Source organism: Cololabis saira, chromosome 5 (genome assembly GCF_033807715.1).
Source record: "Cololabis saira isolate AMF1-May2022 chromosome 5, fColSai1.1, whole genome shotgun sequence".
Taxonomy (NCBI): Eukaryota; Metazoa; Chordata; class Actinopteri; order Beloniformes; family Belonidae; genus Cololabis; species Cololabis saira.
The window spans coordinates 39540905-39556874 of record NC_084591.1 but is presented as its reverse complement, the minus strand read 5'-3'; the positions used below and the strand labels follow the sequence as shown (position 1 = coordinate 39556874).

At 39.3% G+C, this 15970-nt stretch overlaps 1 protein-coding gene across 19 annotated transcripts in view; it reads left to right on the top strand.

Annotated features, from left to right (window-relative positions):
• shank3a (SH3 and multiple ankyrin repeat domains 3a) overlaps positions 1–15970 on the top strand; it is a 184023-nt gene that overhangs the window by 114527 nt on the left and 53526 nt on the right. For 13 of the 19 annotated variants that reach the window (XR_009782713.1, XM_061721997.1, XM_061721996.1 and 10 more), the window contains 2 exons: positions 2508–2534; positions 2869–2937. The exons of the other annotated variants lie outside the window; for them this stretch is intronic. Coding sequence is in view for 12 of the 13 variants with exons in the window: in XM_061721997.1 (XP_061577981.1) it covers positions 2508–2534; positions 2869–2937 (96 nt within the window). In the remaining variant the exon portion in view is untranslated. The remainder of the gene's footprint in view (positions 1–2507; positions 2535–2868; positions 2938–15970) is intronic. 19 annotated transcript variants of the gene reach the window in all.

Below are 15970 nucleotides of genomic sequence, written 5' to 3'. Positions count from 1 at the left end.
ACCTTCCCCTGACCTTTTGTTACCTGTCCACAGACACCCAGGTCCACGGTGACTCCACACCATGCATCATGCCACTTTACGTGCATTACCATGGATCAAATCCACATTAATTTAATGGAAACAGTTCCCTCCTGTCCTTAGAAATGGCAGCAAGAGAGGCAGCACTTGTGTTGAGACCTCTTATGTTCATTTCATGTACGCAGAAGCACAGGAAGTACAGATTAAGGGGCGGCTTTGAACTAGAAATTGGATTCTGTACAAATGACCACAACATACACAACAGAAACACACAATCTTACTTACTGTAGATTCATTCATATGTGTTCTTTTATGTTTTCTGCAGCTTTTCTGAGCTTACCAACATTTATCTGGAGATTTCCTTCAATATTCTTTGATTTTCTTTTTTTTTAGATAGTAATGTGCCTTTTCCTTTGCAGAAGAATTATAAAAGTAGATGATAAACTACCGAAACGTAAGATCTTAGACTTGTTTTAGCTTTGGAAAACTGAATGTTACATGTTACTGTGAAGCACACTGGTGCTGACATAGTTGTCATCGTGAACTCGATGACTCAAAATCAACCAATCATACAGTAAATCCATCTCCCGAATGGGTCTGCTGTCACCAGTTTCTCTGTCAGCGCAATTAAATCTATAACCCCACCAATAATATGAACTCTGTTGTGGTTAGCTGTTCTCTTACGTTGGCCAAGCAGGAAACAAGCTTACAGTGTTCAGACTGCCAAAGCCATGGCACAGCCAAGTAAACCATCTGGCTCTGTTATGCAACACTGACCGTCAGAACTATCACTCTGTTGCATTTGCCATGCCTCTGTAGGTATTTAAATTGAGAAATTACGTTGCTGATGAGTATTCGTTGTTAAGCAACCTTGATTTAAATCCTTGGTACTGGAGGTAAGGTTTTACTCCCTTGTTTATATAGTCCCATAAGCAAAGGAGCAGGAGCAAGTTACTTTTGGGTACAGACGCCCTCCCTAGGAATCACCAATACTAACATGCAGCATACCAAAATAAAGCGGATATTTATAAAAAAAAAAAGAGTTTTCTGAGTTCCAAATGAATTTAATCTGACAGTCAGACACGTCTTTATTCTGACACTTGACTAGTAATCTGTTAAGTCTTAGCTTTCTTTTGAGACCAAGATTATACAGACTTGTGAAGATAGACTCAATTTTTGTTGGGTAAGTCATTTCAGACGTCAAGCAGGGAAAAATAGCCCTGGTAACCACAAGGTTAAGATTATGATGTTAAACGCTTCCCAGTGTCATTAATTTATAGAAAAAAGCACTCATACTTGGGTTAAAAAAGAAAAAAAAAAGACTTGCAGGGTGCAAAAGCACGTTTAAAGCCCCGAAGCTAGCTGTGACGATACATGCACATCATCACTTTCACACCCAGACCCCCAAACACAGAGCCACTCAAACACTTGGTTCTTTTTCCTCTTGATGTCTGTACAACCTGATTGATCATTAGCTGTGCCAGAGGAGCATCTCTATGATGAGATCAAATGGGGTAAATCTGCCTGTTTGTCAGCTTTTGTGATTTAGATTAGCATCAGTACTTGCATATTTAAGTGTCAATTTTAAGAGTAACTTGCAGGTTATTAACCCCTGACACTTGACGTGTAGGGAATTCTAGGAAGAACCACACCTATAGATGCAGTAGAATATCATAAAGAACTGTTAAAGCCTTTGAAACCCTTACAAACAGGAGTTTTGATGCTGAAACATCAAACATTTAAATACACACATACACAAATATAACATACCAATGCTTTATAATTGTGAGTATAATAAGCATCGGAAAGACCAGACAATAATGAGGAAAAATATCAGCCATCAGAGATTGATGCATTTGTGGTGTTGAGGACTGAGCTGAGCTGCTGGTTGACTCATCAATGTTATGTGCTGCTCATGTTGTCTTCACAAAACTGAGAAGTTTACCATCACATATCACAGTTTAGCTCAGTTCAGGTCTCTGTGGAGCCGAGTTTCTCAGCAATGTATCACTGTCTGTCTCCTGGTTTGTACGCTGGTGTGTCTGCAGCCGGACGCTGGCGGTGACAAACCAGACAGACTATTACCTTTACTGTACATAGTCAGAGTAGAGCCATGGAGCCCACTTTATATTAACATTGATAGGGGAAAAAAGGAGGACTGCTCAGAATGCCGACGTTTCTCTCTTTTTAAACTCATCATTTTAACCAATAACTTTTCAAACACAAATTTCCACGAAAGACAAACAAAATTTTATGAATAACACAACCTGCCAGTTGCACTTAAACCCGCATTGCCTCACCTTGTAAAATATACGATTAATGGCCGGTTTAGAAATAGAAATGTTTGTCGTAGAGGCCTTTGTCAGTATTCTGCTGTCGTAGTTTAATATTAGTCAAGTATATTTCTCTTGTCTCATTACAAACCTTAGCCACCCTACTGTAAGAGTCATGCAAAATAATGATTTCTGTTTCTGTACATTCACTTGCAGTAACAAATGGCTGTCTGGATGTAAATGGTAAATACAGTACATTTTTGTGTCGGTTTCCGTGGTGTTAGAAATCCCTGATCGTACCGATTCTGAACCCTGTCATGTCCCTAAATCAATACATCCATCTTAACAGTGTGGATAATATGAGTTTTTCTCATTGCATGATATATGCAAATATATGCAGGCCATGCCATGGCAGTAATATAATATAATGAATTTTATAATATCATCGTGTTAGAAACGTAAGTGTAGTGTGTCTGTACGTAGGATTGAGCATCAGAGTTGTACTTGTCCACCTGTAGCACATACAAAGATGACGGTACAGTTTCTACAAGTTTTAACACATATAAATCCTTCATAGCTGACGCCCCGAGCAGTGCGGACGTTGGCGATAATGCTGACTTTGATGATGAATATGATGAACATGAAGGTAACATTTATATTTCCTTTTCTGATCTTATGAAAGAAGGAGGGCAGCCTGGTTAAACCCATGATGCCATAGTATCCTGCCACTCTCCTTCCACAGATGAATTATGTTAAGATGTTGTTATTATGTCTTGCAACTGCAGTGAGTGAGCATTTATCTTTGTTGGTTTTTTTTCTTCTATTTATGCCTGTCTTACTATGTTGAACTCTAGTGTGCTCCGATTAAAGTAAGTATTAGTGGCTAAAAATGAATCCTAAGGCTGGTAGTGGAAATGTTCGGAAACGTTGATGGTTCCCAAAAGCAGCACAAGGCCACTTTTAATATTCAATATAAAGAGGCATGTGTGATATATGCACTTAAAAAAACAGGTGATCGTAGATGAGGCTCGGTGTAATGTTTGAAATAGTTCCTTAACCACTTCCTCATTGATTTGAAAAAGCTCCAAGTGTCCCATGTGTGACTGGCAGGCTATTGGTGTGTTGCCCGTGATCGGTGTCTCTAGAGAGCCTTCGTCGAGACAAACATGCCTCCTGTCGACCATTTAGAAGGGTCATCCACATCCAGCTCTCCACGCAGACGGTCTGTCCTTGGTAATGACTTCTGCCGGTCCTTCAGCACTCACTGCCTGTTACTGGGCCACAAAACCAGCACAAACTCAATTTCATGGCGTGTTTTATTGTGTGTCTGCGTTTGCGACAGTGGTCTAAATAAATGGATGTGTCCGAGATTATCTGGCATCGTTGTCTCCTGGTTGGTACATACGTGTTTTGTGTGCAGTCCACCACTGTATGTATTTTATGACCCTTTTGGTGCAGCACATCAACGGATGCACAAGACCCATCCCCACACCCTCACCAGGCAAGCCACCATAACCAGGTCAAGCTTGTCCACCTGCTCACCCTCACTTCCACCACATATGCATAGCAACAGATGCACAACCTTGCTCAAACTCAAAATTGGAGATAGTGACCTAATTCCTTCATGAGCAAAGATTTATGTTTTAAGAAGCAGAGATGACTGTCAAAATGTTGCCGCTCCTCAATGCCCCCCTCCTAATACAAGAGACGTTAACGCCATGTTTGGAAATTTTTTTCTCGACAACAAGGTGACATACTTCAAAACATGCTTCCATAACAGTATATTACATCTTTGCGTGCAAGCACACAGACACACACCACACATACCCTCTCCAAACGCCATTATAAATCTTGCAGACAGCCATGAAAATGAAACCAGTGCAAGTAATGTTGAGATTAGACATTCACAAACATGATTAATGGGGTTTAGTCGCACCCTGTGTGTGCAGAATATTAACACTGCTCTGGGCAATGGAGGATACCTGGACCAGCTATTGGGACAAAATAAATTAATTAATAAAAATAGAAATAAATACACAAATATAAACCCATACTGGGCTTTAATGGGTTGCTCAGAAAGGACCCGTTACTGCAGCAGTGATTCTGGGAATTCATATAGTGGCTCAGCTATACACACTTAAGTACACTAAACACAGCTACAAACATGCAAACACTTCCAGTTAACCTCATTCTCCAAAGACATGGTTCCCTTGTGCAAAATTCTCTGCACCAATAGCTACACAATAATATATATACATTATCTTAATGTGTGTTTAGGACAAGGCTGAGAGCTTGTAGCTTATGCAAATGAAATTGTTAAAACAATGCATTAGTTTGTAGATCGTAGCCACTGAAATGCACATGCATCTGCCTGTTACCAAGCAACAGGTGCTAAGTGTGTTTTACAGCTCTGACATGTCATTTGATCAAATTATCCCCTTAGTGAGTTACAAAAATTGATTCTGGGAAGCATTTTTTTTTGTATATTACGATGACAATCTGGACACAAGTATTTCTTGATTTTTAGTAATATACTTGAGTTTTTTGTGGCTGCATTTGTTGTCAGTTTGACAAAAGCCTCTATTCAAAGTGTTGATTTTAGGTGGCATGTCATTTTTAGTTTCCTGCAGTGAGCTGAGACTGTATCCCTGGTTGGTAGTTGCATGAAGGGCACCATGAGTGTGCTAATGGATCCTATTTAATGTGCAGCAGTAGCATCCCTCTGGTGTTTATTCATCATGAAATATGTGTGGTTCACACTCGTGTGGAACTGTGTATGTCTTCCTGTGTGGTTTTATTCGTCAAACATAGTGTAAGTAATTGCCTCCACCAAGATAAACCTCCCCCTTAAGTACAGTATGTAGAAACAGGAAAACAGCATATAACTGACATTCTTTAATCCACTTGTTAACATATTTAGTGAGTAGTAGATGTACATGTTCTTTTGAGTACAGTTCTTGATTGGATGCCTGTTAAAGATTTACCCCAAGCATGTTTTTATCAAGGATCTAGTGTCAGATACTACTCATGAAAAAGGTCACCTTCACAGGCCCGAGCATGCCATGCACATCGGCTCTGCTAAAACTCACCGACTTACATGAGATGCAAAGTAATAATACATGAAAAGTTGTTGATACTTTCATTAAGATTATCAGGAGTTCTTGCAAAACTGTACAAAATAGTATCTTGAGTATTTTTGGCTTTTTAGATAAATCCAATCCAGTTGGTCAGTGAAGACACAAATTGTTTCCGTCAGTCAACTTCCACTTCTATTAATTTAACAATACTTCAAATATCGGGATTAATGCATAACAGCATACCAAACTGAGCCAAAAATGGCAAAACCTCCTTTGTATTGCTTAAAATAGATGGATGAGGGTTCAATTAAAATGAACCATGTGGAGGTGACTTTTGTTACCTGCTTTAAGAAGCTCCTCAGTCACCTCATGTTCCATGTCTTTGTTAATTAAAAGAAAATACAGAACTTTTAAAAAAAACTTTTTGACTCTTCTGGAAATGGGTTTGTCCTTTTTCTTAGATGCAAAGTATACCTGTAGAGGTGCAGTGACAAAAGAGCTGCATAAATGCATTAAAATAAAAGAACATATTAAAGCCAGTGTATGGAGCAATGCTCTCTCCGAGCACATGGAGGCATACAGACCCCTTGTGTTGACAGAAAAGCAATACTGTCCCAAGGAGTGGGGATGGTCTGGCACATCTGGTGATATGATCCCCATTGAGGTAAGTGTGGTAATGCTGCATAGGGTGGCTTTAAAAATAATATAATATGCTTACTTGCTCTTTGCTGAACTCCACAAGGACAGCTTTGGAGATGACTATAAATAGAACAGTTGAGTGTGTATCGGGGCATCTGAAGAAGATGCGTGTTTGGGTCGCGGGGTTTAGAGTTTTTGCCCAGTTGTCCTCTCAAGCAATTAATGTTATCACAAAGGAGGCCTAATCAGTCTGTTAAAAGATTTCACCCGTAAGTCAATCATAACATTCTGAGCTTTTTGTGTGTGTTATTGACACTGCACAGGGTCACTAGCCCAAGGCATGCATGTTGCTGTCCAATCAGAGCAGCGGCAGGGTGCAAAGTCCTGCCCACGCACTTACTCGCTTCACGCTGACCACACCACCTGTCCTCGTATTAAACTTGCACGCTTCTGTTATTTATTTATTTATTTACTTTCCGGGTTTGTTTGTTTTCCCAAACATCCTCATATGGCTCCAGAGATCATCCCACACTTAGCTTCTCATTGAAATTAAAACCTGTGCTTTGCCTAGCATACATCTAACTTCCTGAGCTGTAGCCTCACACAAAGCGCTCATTAGAAGCGCAGCAGAAACAGCAGTTGCACAGTTAATCAGTGCATGAATAAACATGAGTAGGAATGCAGTCGCATAAACAGGCCCGATTGACTGATGCAGATACATATTCAACAGAAGCGCTGTACGCTTTTGGCAAACAGTTGCTCGATCATGTACAATGTGACGCATGTTGTTTGACCTGAACTTGCGGCAGACAGGCATCTTCTGCCCTGTGCAGATATAGCAGTCTCTGGATGTCATGTCTTTCCCTACTTTTGTCAGAGAGAGGAGCTTTTAGCAAACTTAGAAATAACCTGGGGTTGCCCTCTTCATGTTGAGCCAATTGGGTGCATAATTAGCCTGATGTATGAACCAATAAAACAGGGATTTACCTTGGTTTGTCCTTTCTCTTTTGTCGTATTTTCCACATACATGGCAATATTTTTTATTAAAAAAAAAGGAAAGGAAAGAAAACTTTTGAATACAAAAATGATTTCAGTTATAGGCATTTTTATGTGTGATGATGTGTTGCACAGGCCTCAGCACGATCAATACACTGTGTAAACATCATCATATATGTCACAAAGTGGCAGGTAAATCTAAAAATTAAGGTTTGTGATCGATGACTCAGCGACAAATAGCCCATCACTGATGTATTGACAATTGCCAGGCAGCCAATTCATTGATCTGCAGTTTTTCAACAACCAGGCCCCTTTACCATTTATATATTTTCTTTTCTTTCTGGTGAGTGAATCGGTTGATTAAATGTGAGTTTTTCATTTGTGCATTCTTGCTTGCAGCAGTTACTTTTGATGTTTTTATGTTATTTTTTTTCTTTGGCGGTAGAAGAATAAGTTAGAAGGTAATTTTTAGATGGGCTGCATTACTTTTGTCTTCATCAGAGTGTCAAATCAAAAGGAAAGAGAATGAAAAATGAATGAAAGAAAAATTGGAATGAACATAGAGGCTTGTCGGGTAACTTTTAAGTCTGCAAGGGATGCAGGGAGGGAGGAGATGAGATGAAAGGTAAAGAGGGATCCCTATGACTCATCCTAGGAGTTTTCCTCTCCTCCCTCCTCTCTTACTCCTCCTCCCACTGTTATTTACGACACTCCCACCCTCCTCTCTTTTCCTTTTTTTACCACCATTCTTACTTTGTTTCACTATTTTCTGTAACTTTGCTGTCATTCACAAACGCCTTTTCTTTGTTTTCATCTTAAAGTAGTCGAGTTTTTATTTCCTTCAGGTTTTTCTGCCACTTTCTTCCCCCTCCTACTTGCTCTCCTTGGAATACTGATGAGCCAGAGACTGCACCACTCACTCCCTCACCCCCTTTTGAGCAAAGGGAGTCCTGTGAGGATGAGCGTGCAGAAATCCCCAGCACACATTTGACTCAGAGCGATGTGACTGCCCCTCTTCCCTGTTATTTATTGGCTCTCTACTTTATTCAGTCTTGTACGTTCTCTGGAGTCCACTTGCCCTTTTCCACACCACCTACTTAATTGCTTGTCAACTTTGTTCTTTTTTTCCACACCTGCCTCCTTACTTATAATCTGAAATTTAGTCTCCTCACCCACATTGCCTTATCTACACTCTTTCATTTTAAAGCCATGCATAACTCAATCTGCATGTTTAACTCTCCTCTTTTTTTCCTGTCGTCCATTACGATGATTTTAGCCTCACGTTTTTGTCAGCAATGAGCATTGTCTTTGGTTTTTTTGCGTGTGTAGGTAGAAACTAGCATGTTTCAGGTTGTGTGCCTCTTGTTTCATAAAGATGCAACGCCGCTCTTTCTCTATTACACTGAATTGAACTGGGGTTTAATAAGGACTACAGGGATCCAAATCTAATAACTGCTGCACTCTGCTTATTGGAATGCTCTCACTCACCTTCACACTCTGTCTTTTAAACCCACACATACACACATACACACACTCTTCTATCCAGAATGAGATACAGTATGCATGTATATACTGTATGTACACATTCCACAGTGTACTGAAGTATACTGAAGAACATTTATAAGCATTTCTTAAATTTAAAAAGCTATTATTGTCAAATGCACCAAATCTAACCTTCTTCTTCAAAACATTTTCAGTTTACTTTGAGTATCTATTTTATATTTAATTTTTTGAGGTAAATCCTGACTAATGGAGATCTGTCTTTGGAGTACTGCTGTCTTAAGTTGATCATCACTTCTCATTTTCTGCCTGTCCACCCACTTTTTTAAGGTTTGGCTACAGATTCTCAGTGGGATTAGTATCTAGGGAGTTTCCTGGCCATGGATCCAGAATGTCTTTGCCATGATCTCCGATCCATTCCGTTGCTCTCTCACTTTTGTCTCGTGACACGGTGCTCCATCATGCTGGAAATACTCTGCTGGAGAAGTGGCTACAGAGGGACATTTTTGATACTGTTCACAATGGTGTGGCAGTGATTTGGAGTAGTATTATTAGTGAACCAACTTCATCTACAGTGGGGCAAAAAAGTATTTAGTCAGCCACCAATTGTGCAAGTTGTCCCACTTAAAAAGATGAGAGAGGCCTGTCATTTTCATCATAGGTACATTTCAACTATGAGAGAGAGAATGGGGGGAAAGAAACCAGGAAATCCCATTGCAGGATTTTTACTGAATGAATTGGTAAATTCCTCTGTAAAATAAGTATTTGGTAACCTACATACAAGCAATATTTCTGGCTTTCACACACCTGTAACTTCTTCTTCAAGAGGCTCCTCTGTCCTCCACTCGTTACCTGTATTACTGGCACCTGTTTTAACTGGTTATCAGTATAAAAGACACCTGTCCACAACCTCAAACAGTCACACTCCAAACTCCACTATGGCCAAGACCAAAGGGCTGTCAAAGGACGTGAGAAACAAAATTGTAGACCTGCACCAGACTGGGAAGACTGAATCTGCAAGGTCCTGGAGTGGCCTAGCCAGTCTCCAGATCTCAACCCCATAGAAAACCTTTGGAGGGAGTTGAAAGTCTGTGTTGCCCAGCAACAGCCCCAAAACATCACTGCTCTAGAGAACTGCATGGAGGAACGGGCCAAAATACCAGCAACAGTGTGTGAAAACCTTGTGAAGACTTACAGAAAACGTTTGACCTACAGTATGTCATTGCCAAAAAAGGGCAGAGATTAACTTTTGTTATTGACCAAATACTTATTTTCCACTATAATTTGCAAATACCTTCTTTAAAAATCAGACAATGTGATTTTCTGTTTTTTTTTTTTGTTTTTTTTTTTCATTTTGTCTCTCATAGTTGAGATATACCTGTGTGTGTGTGTGTGTGTGTGTGTGTGTGTGTCTATATATATATATATATATATATATATATATATATATATATATATATGTATATGTGGGTGTAAATAAGCTATACATGTACGATAAGTGTCCTATTGAGCATCGCATTAGTGTTTTGTAAAGTATAAGGCCTCATGTCAAAAACACAGTTTGGATCTTTTATATTTACAGGATAAAATCTTCCTTTGTTGTGAACACCATCATCCCCCTAAACAAAGTCTAAACTCATCTACTGCAATATTCCAGCCTCATATTCATCAATTGTTGTGGTGAATTTGTGTAGTTTGATGAGCCTTTGATAGAATTATACATTAAACACAGTTGTGTTTGTGTGTTGACTGTCCTTATCAAGCTTCTGATTAGTTTACAGAATAACGTGTTGCCTGGCATTAGTTTTCTTCACCGGTGCCATAATCTCATCTGCCAAAAACAAAGAAATGTTTTCCTTATTTTGGTCTATGACTAATCCTGACAAAATCTTCATCTGTTCTGGCATCACTTGAGGGGCATTTGCTACAGGTGTATGTAGGTTGTGTCAATTTATATCGATTTGATATTTGTTGATCACAATTGCATGTAAAGGGGATTATTGGAATGTTAAGCGAAGAGGTTTCATGCTGAATGAAAAAAAGATGGGGTTGGGATGTTTTATTTATTGATTGATTTATTTTCGATTATTGAGACACTGTGGCATTAATGTAATTCACTGGTGGAGTTAGAGTAGTATCATCATACAGTATGTGTCAGTTTAGCATAAATGCATTTTAAAATGTATCCAAAAGCTAAATATTAAATATTTTCATTTATTTCTGGCAGAACCTTTCTTTAAAGATGCCTTTGTTCACTGAGAGTTTAAAGTAGGCAATACAATTAAAAATGTATCGAAAAAACTGCAAAAAAAAGAGAGAAAATGCTAAAGAATATACATGTAGCGCTGATCTTGAAGATTTAACAATCAGCGGATTAATTGCTCACAAGTTATGGGCCAAACGTTTATGTGTGTCAGTCCGTGTCAGAGGATCAGCAGAAAATAATCGTTTAAAAAGCTAAATTGCAAAACTTTCTCCTTTGAAATAATTGAAATTGTGAACGGATTCCAGCTGAGGATATTTTTGTACATAAAGACCACGGCTAGAAACCCACTGCGGGAAGTATGTGACCTTCGAGTCACACGCATGAGAACGTGTGAATCCACTGGGATCGACGTGGCCACACGGGATTGGGGATACCTTGGAAAAGTGCTGCTACCCAGTACAGTCTGTTGCATCCAGAATTTACATATCAGAAACACAGTCAAGTTCACATAAGCTCCTCTCATATGAACAGAAAGACCACAAACACATGACACATGATCATGTTCAGATGAGTTATCAAAAGTCACTGTGTGTGATGCAAAGGGGCTGTATTGGTGTGCATGGCATTGGAGACGTACAGTACCAAGACACCACTGATGCACAAGAGATACTGAAATTTTGGCGTACAATGGTATGCTACCATCACGTCAGCATCCTGGGAGCTCCGTGGTTAAACTAGCAGGGCGATGCCAGACCTGATCCTGCACAATTTAGTACAGCGTTGCTTCCTGGACACAAAGAACATGTGGATGACTGCCCTGCCAGTAGTTTCCATCTACCTTTCATCACTGTTTTTCAGATCTTTCTATAATGAAGGGGATGCAACCACCACAGATTTCATCTAAAACTGCAACAATGAATGTCCTCAGTTCACAAATGAATTGTAATTAATGCAACACAATGGAGAAGACAGCTCTTTCGTAACAATGTGTGTTGCTGGCCTTAAAATTGTACATTTATTTTCATTTTCTATATATAAGTGAGTTGCTCAGTGAAGACTGTGGGAATCCTTTCTATACTACTTGTTTCCGCTAAATAATAGTTTAAACCAATTCACAAATTACTGAGTTCAATTTTGTTGTATTTTTAGAAAACTTTTTTAATTGCAGTTGCTTTGGGACTTGTTGTAAGTAACAAAAATACCTGGATTCTTAGGTTTTCGTTATCAGTGGTCACAATGCATTTGTGTTTGTTGTTTAGGCTGAACAGACAAAGTAGGAACAGTAGTAGTTGTGCACTACTCATAAAGTGAACAGTAGGGAGCAGCAACAGAATGGTGACAAAACTGTAAAAGCTTCTCTTTTTTCACCAGGGAGCTCCTGGACAACTTAAAATAATCCGTATATTTCCGTACGTTTGCAAGCGGATGCTGTCAGGTTTGAAGAAGCTACCTGGTGTGTCTGCGCACTACCGTCGTCTAATAACCGGCGCTTTGCCTCTGTGTTGCTACGTGTATGTAGTGCAACAGATTCTTAGATAATGTAATGCGTAACGCTACAGGTTAATTAGATTCTCACAGTTGCGTAACTTCACTAGTGTCTGAACAATGACCGCAGTTAAAGTGAGGCACGTTTCACTTATAGAGAATACTAGTTACACAAAAAGCATTAAGACTTGTCCTCTGTGAGGAAATTCGTAAAAGCAGATTTTATAAAACCTCCAAAGTGGGACTCTAATGTAACACACTTATTTGCATTCAGCAGTAATAATAATTTCAATAGTTTTACAATCTAATTAATCTGGTCTAAGTGTATTATCTTGTACCAGACATGTCGGTTCCTCCTTCTTTTCTTGCAGCAATTCAAATATGTCTTGACATCTTTTTGGAAAACGAGGTGCATTTTGGCTCTGATGAATTGTTGTGGTTTTTCTGTCTGAATCAGTGCAAGTGCATCAGTGGCAGAAAGCCATGAGCGCCTATAAGTACAGCTGCTTCCTTTACCGTCTGTGTCTGGCAACTCCTAGAGTTTGATACGGCCACAGTTACCATGGAATCAAAATGGTTATGCAAGTTTTTTTTCTCTCTATATAGTTAAGTCTATTCCTTTCCTCTCCAAGTTTCGTTCATTATTTGATAACTGCATGTGTGTTTGTGTGTGCACAGGGGGTGGGGGTGAGGGGGGGCTAAATGTAAATGAATGACTCAGCTTAAAGCGATAGAACAAAGCCTGAATTAAAAGAAGGTCAATCACTCACCAGGCACACAGACAGAAATACACACACTTGGCTAGGGGTTCATTGAAGCATGCAGGCAGGGCGTGTGAAGAGTATAAATAGCTCTGCATCCTCACTGATGCTATTTTTAAACCGGGAGTCGTGACTGACTTAACCAAGGACAAGACGAAGAAGTAACATACGCAGTACAACAGTGTACTAGACTTTTCACCAGACAACAGTTATTGCTGGGTCATGAATAACTAGACATTGTTGAAACATAGCTGTCTCTTCCTTTGTCAGCATGTGTCCGCCTTTAGCTGACTCTCATCTCTCTTTGTCAGTGCTGAATGCAAGCCTCGTTTTGTCATATTCCCTTTGTTTCATTCTCTTGGGCGCTCTGTAATTCTGCCATCCTTTCTGATCACACCTTCTGTTTCCTATTAAGGGCCCAATGAGATGCCGTACAGTCAACTGTTGAAATAGACTGTGGGTTTTTACAAGGCTTTCGAATGCAGATGGTGCAGTGTTTGAGCGCAAAACCATAGTATGTGTAACATACAACAGTGTAACCCGAGGTAGTCTGACACATTCAACAGACAGCACATCACCACTTACCCATCTGTCTCTGTTTTCAAATAAAGACTACTACTGTACTAGTATGTATAAAAGGTTAGAACAAATCTATGCATTATTTTTATTTATTTAAAGTGAGTAAGAAGTTTCTAGTGAACCCAGAGTCAGTGTGATGGACAAGTTCACATTCCTCCAAAACCTGACAATGTCCACACCAACGCTGAACAATGAAGCTCGTTTTGTGCACAGAGAAGTTCTCAGCGTAGCCCCTTACTGGATCGCTTGACAAAAGTTTCTCCAAGTAATCCCTTGTGCGTGTGGATTTATCAGCTACTGATGAATGACGGTTCTTGATGCAGTACTGTCATAGAGTTGGGAAACCATGGCAGTCCGGTATAGGCTTCTCTTCTCCTAATTCCTTCATTTAATTATGTTATGCTATACAGACATAAAATATTTATTTGAGGTACATTTCAATGATTTTCTCATGCATATGTTAACAAAAAGGAGATTCTCTTCTTCCTGTTCATGCAAACCCTCTTTGTACCAAATCCTCAACGTAATCCCATGTTGACATCAGCTGTTTGTGATAATATTTCTAGGACTAAAACTAAAATTGTGAGATAAATTAATGAAGTGAATGAACTATTGATTTTTATGAATCTATTTATTTTTGCTCTGCACTTGATTCAAAGTAATTATTTATATTCTGTAATTGCAATCTGTCAAATCAAGAGTTTATTCCTATTTAGAAAACGAGAAGTGCATACTCTGCGTCAGCCACCCTCCACCTGAACACTATTTAGTTGTTAATTTGTGAACTGTTCATTCTATAAATGCAGCTGGCAGGTAAAAGACTCCTTATAACACGTCCATCACAAGATAATAGCTCCTTCTGTTGCGTTGCCAGTCCTTTCCTGCAGCTGTCTTTAGTTATTGTACGTTTGTTGGTTTGGTTGTTATGGTTTCAGCCATTGCAGATGATCCTTCTTTTCTTCTTTTTTTTTTTTTTTTTTTACTTTAAAATGTATTTAGTTGTCCTGACAGTATGTTCTGAGTCATTGCCAGTTTGCACTTTGAAACAATGTCCAAAGAAATCAGTTACTCTCAGGTCTATGTGAAATATGCTTTACATTTGACAGCTCACCCGACAGTTTTTGTCATCTGTGACATCATCATTGGTGAGCCAGTGCCATTTTATTTATTTTTTCCCCATGGGTGTGACTCATTACGGATACTTTTTTCAAGGTTGTATCGACACCTAAATCTGGATTATGTCCCATCAGTATCTGGTTATCGATCAGATTTATAGGCGGTTATGCGTCATGAACCAAAAAGAACGTACTATAGCTGATACAGCGTTTTGCTTACACGCATTGAAGTCTGGAGTTGAATAACTGTACCGGCAGCTTGGCAAGAAATCAATCAGCAAAGACAGGACAGTCAGTGACGTATACACCTAAATATCACCACCAACATAGTTTTAATCACTTTCATTGTTAACTGTGTTAATCCTGTCTGAGACATATCTGCTGCTTCAATATGGCCTGACAAATATAAAGTTTCTGTTGCTGTCAACACAGCTTATGATTGCTGAACAACATCTGGTGCACATGCGTGACATATCAGGGAGCTTGAGGTCCATCACTGGATTGCTTCGACGCATTTATCCTTGCAGCCTTGGTAAACAACTAAAACAAAAAATGTTGTTTTCAGATTTCAAATACAAGGCTAGTTAGAAGGTCATGCTTGACAATTATTAAATGTTGCCTTGATGCCAAAGAGCATTCACCTTTTCAGTTTTCTTTTAAATTTATAGAGAAAAGGAATTTCAGTATGAAGGTGAATGTGTCATAATCACAGCGAGCACCAGTACAGAAATATCAGTGTTAACTGTAAAATCATGTGTACATCGTGTGTTTGTTCCCCAGCATACGAACACCAGACATCGTGTGGCGAGCCTTTGCTTAACTCCATTTGCCTGTGGAGGTGATTATGGCTCAGGATGTGGTCAGGTGCTGTAAAAACACCTTCTCCTGCTGAGGTGTTGATTGGCAAATGTGTTCAGCTGTTGTTGTTGTCAGCAAACCACGAAAAAAGAGAGAGAAAGAGAAAGAAATAAAACTACAACAGAAAGTAATTTATATAAGCAACAACAAGTAATATAAACAATCCGCATAGGTATATTTGACCTAGGGTCCGTTTCACAAAGCAGGTTCAACAAACTCTGAGTCTAATCCTGAACTCTTAGTTGACCTACTCTGAGATCGGAAACTCTGAGTTTTCGGTTCCAGAACAGCGGATTTGAGGTAATTTACTCAACTCTAAGTAGTTTCACCTGGAGTTAAGCGCATGCGCCACAACTATCAAAAGCCAGTATCTATAGAGCCCTGATACAAGGATTCACCATGGCAACCGGCGACGACAAAAGATCCACATACTTTTTCTTTTTTTTTTTTAACTTTATTTAAC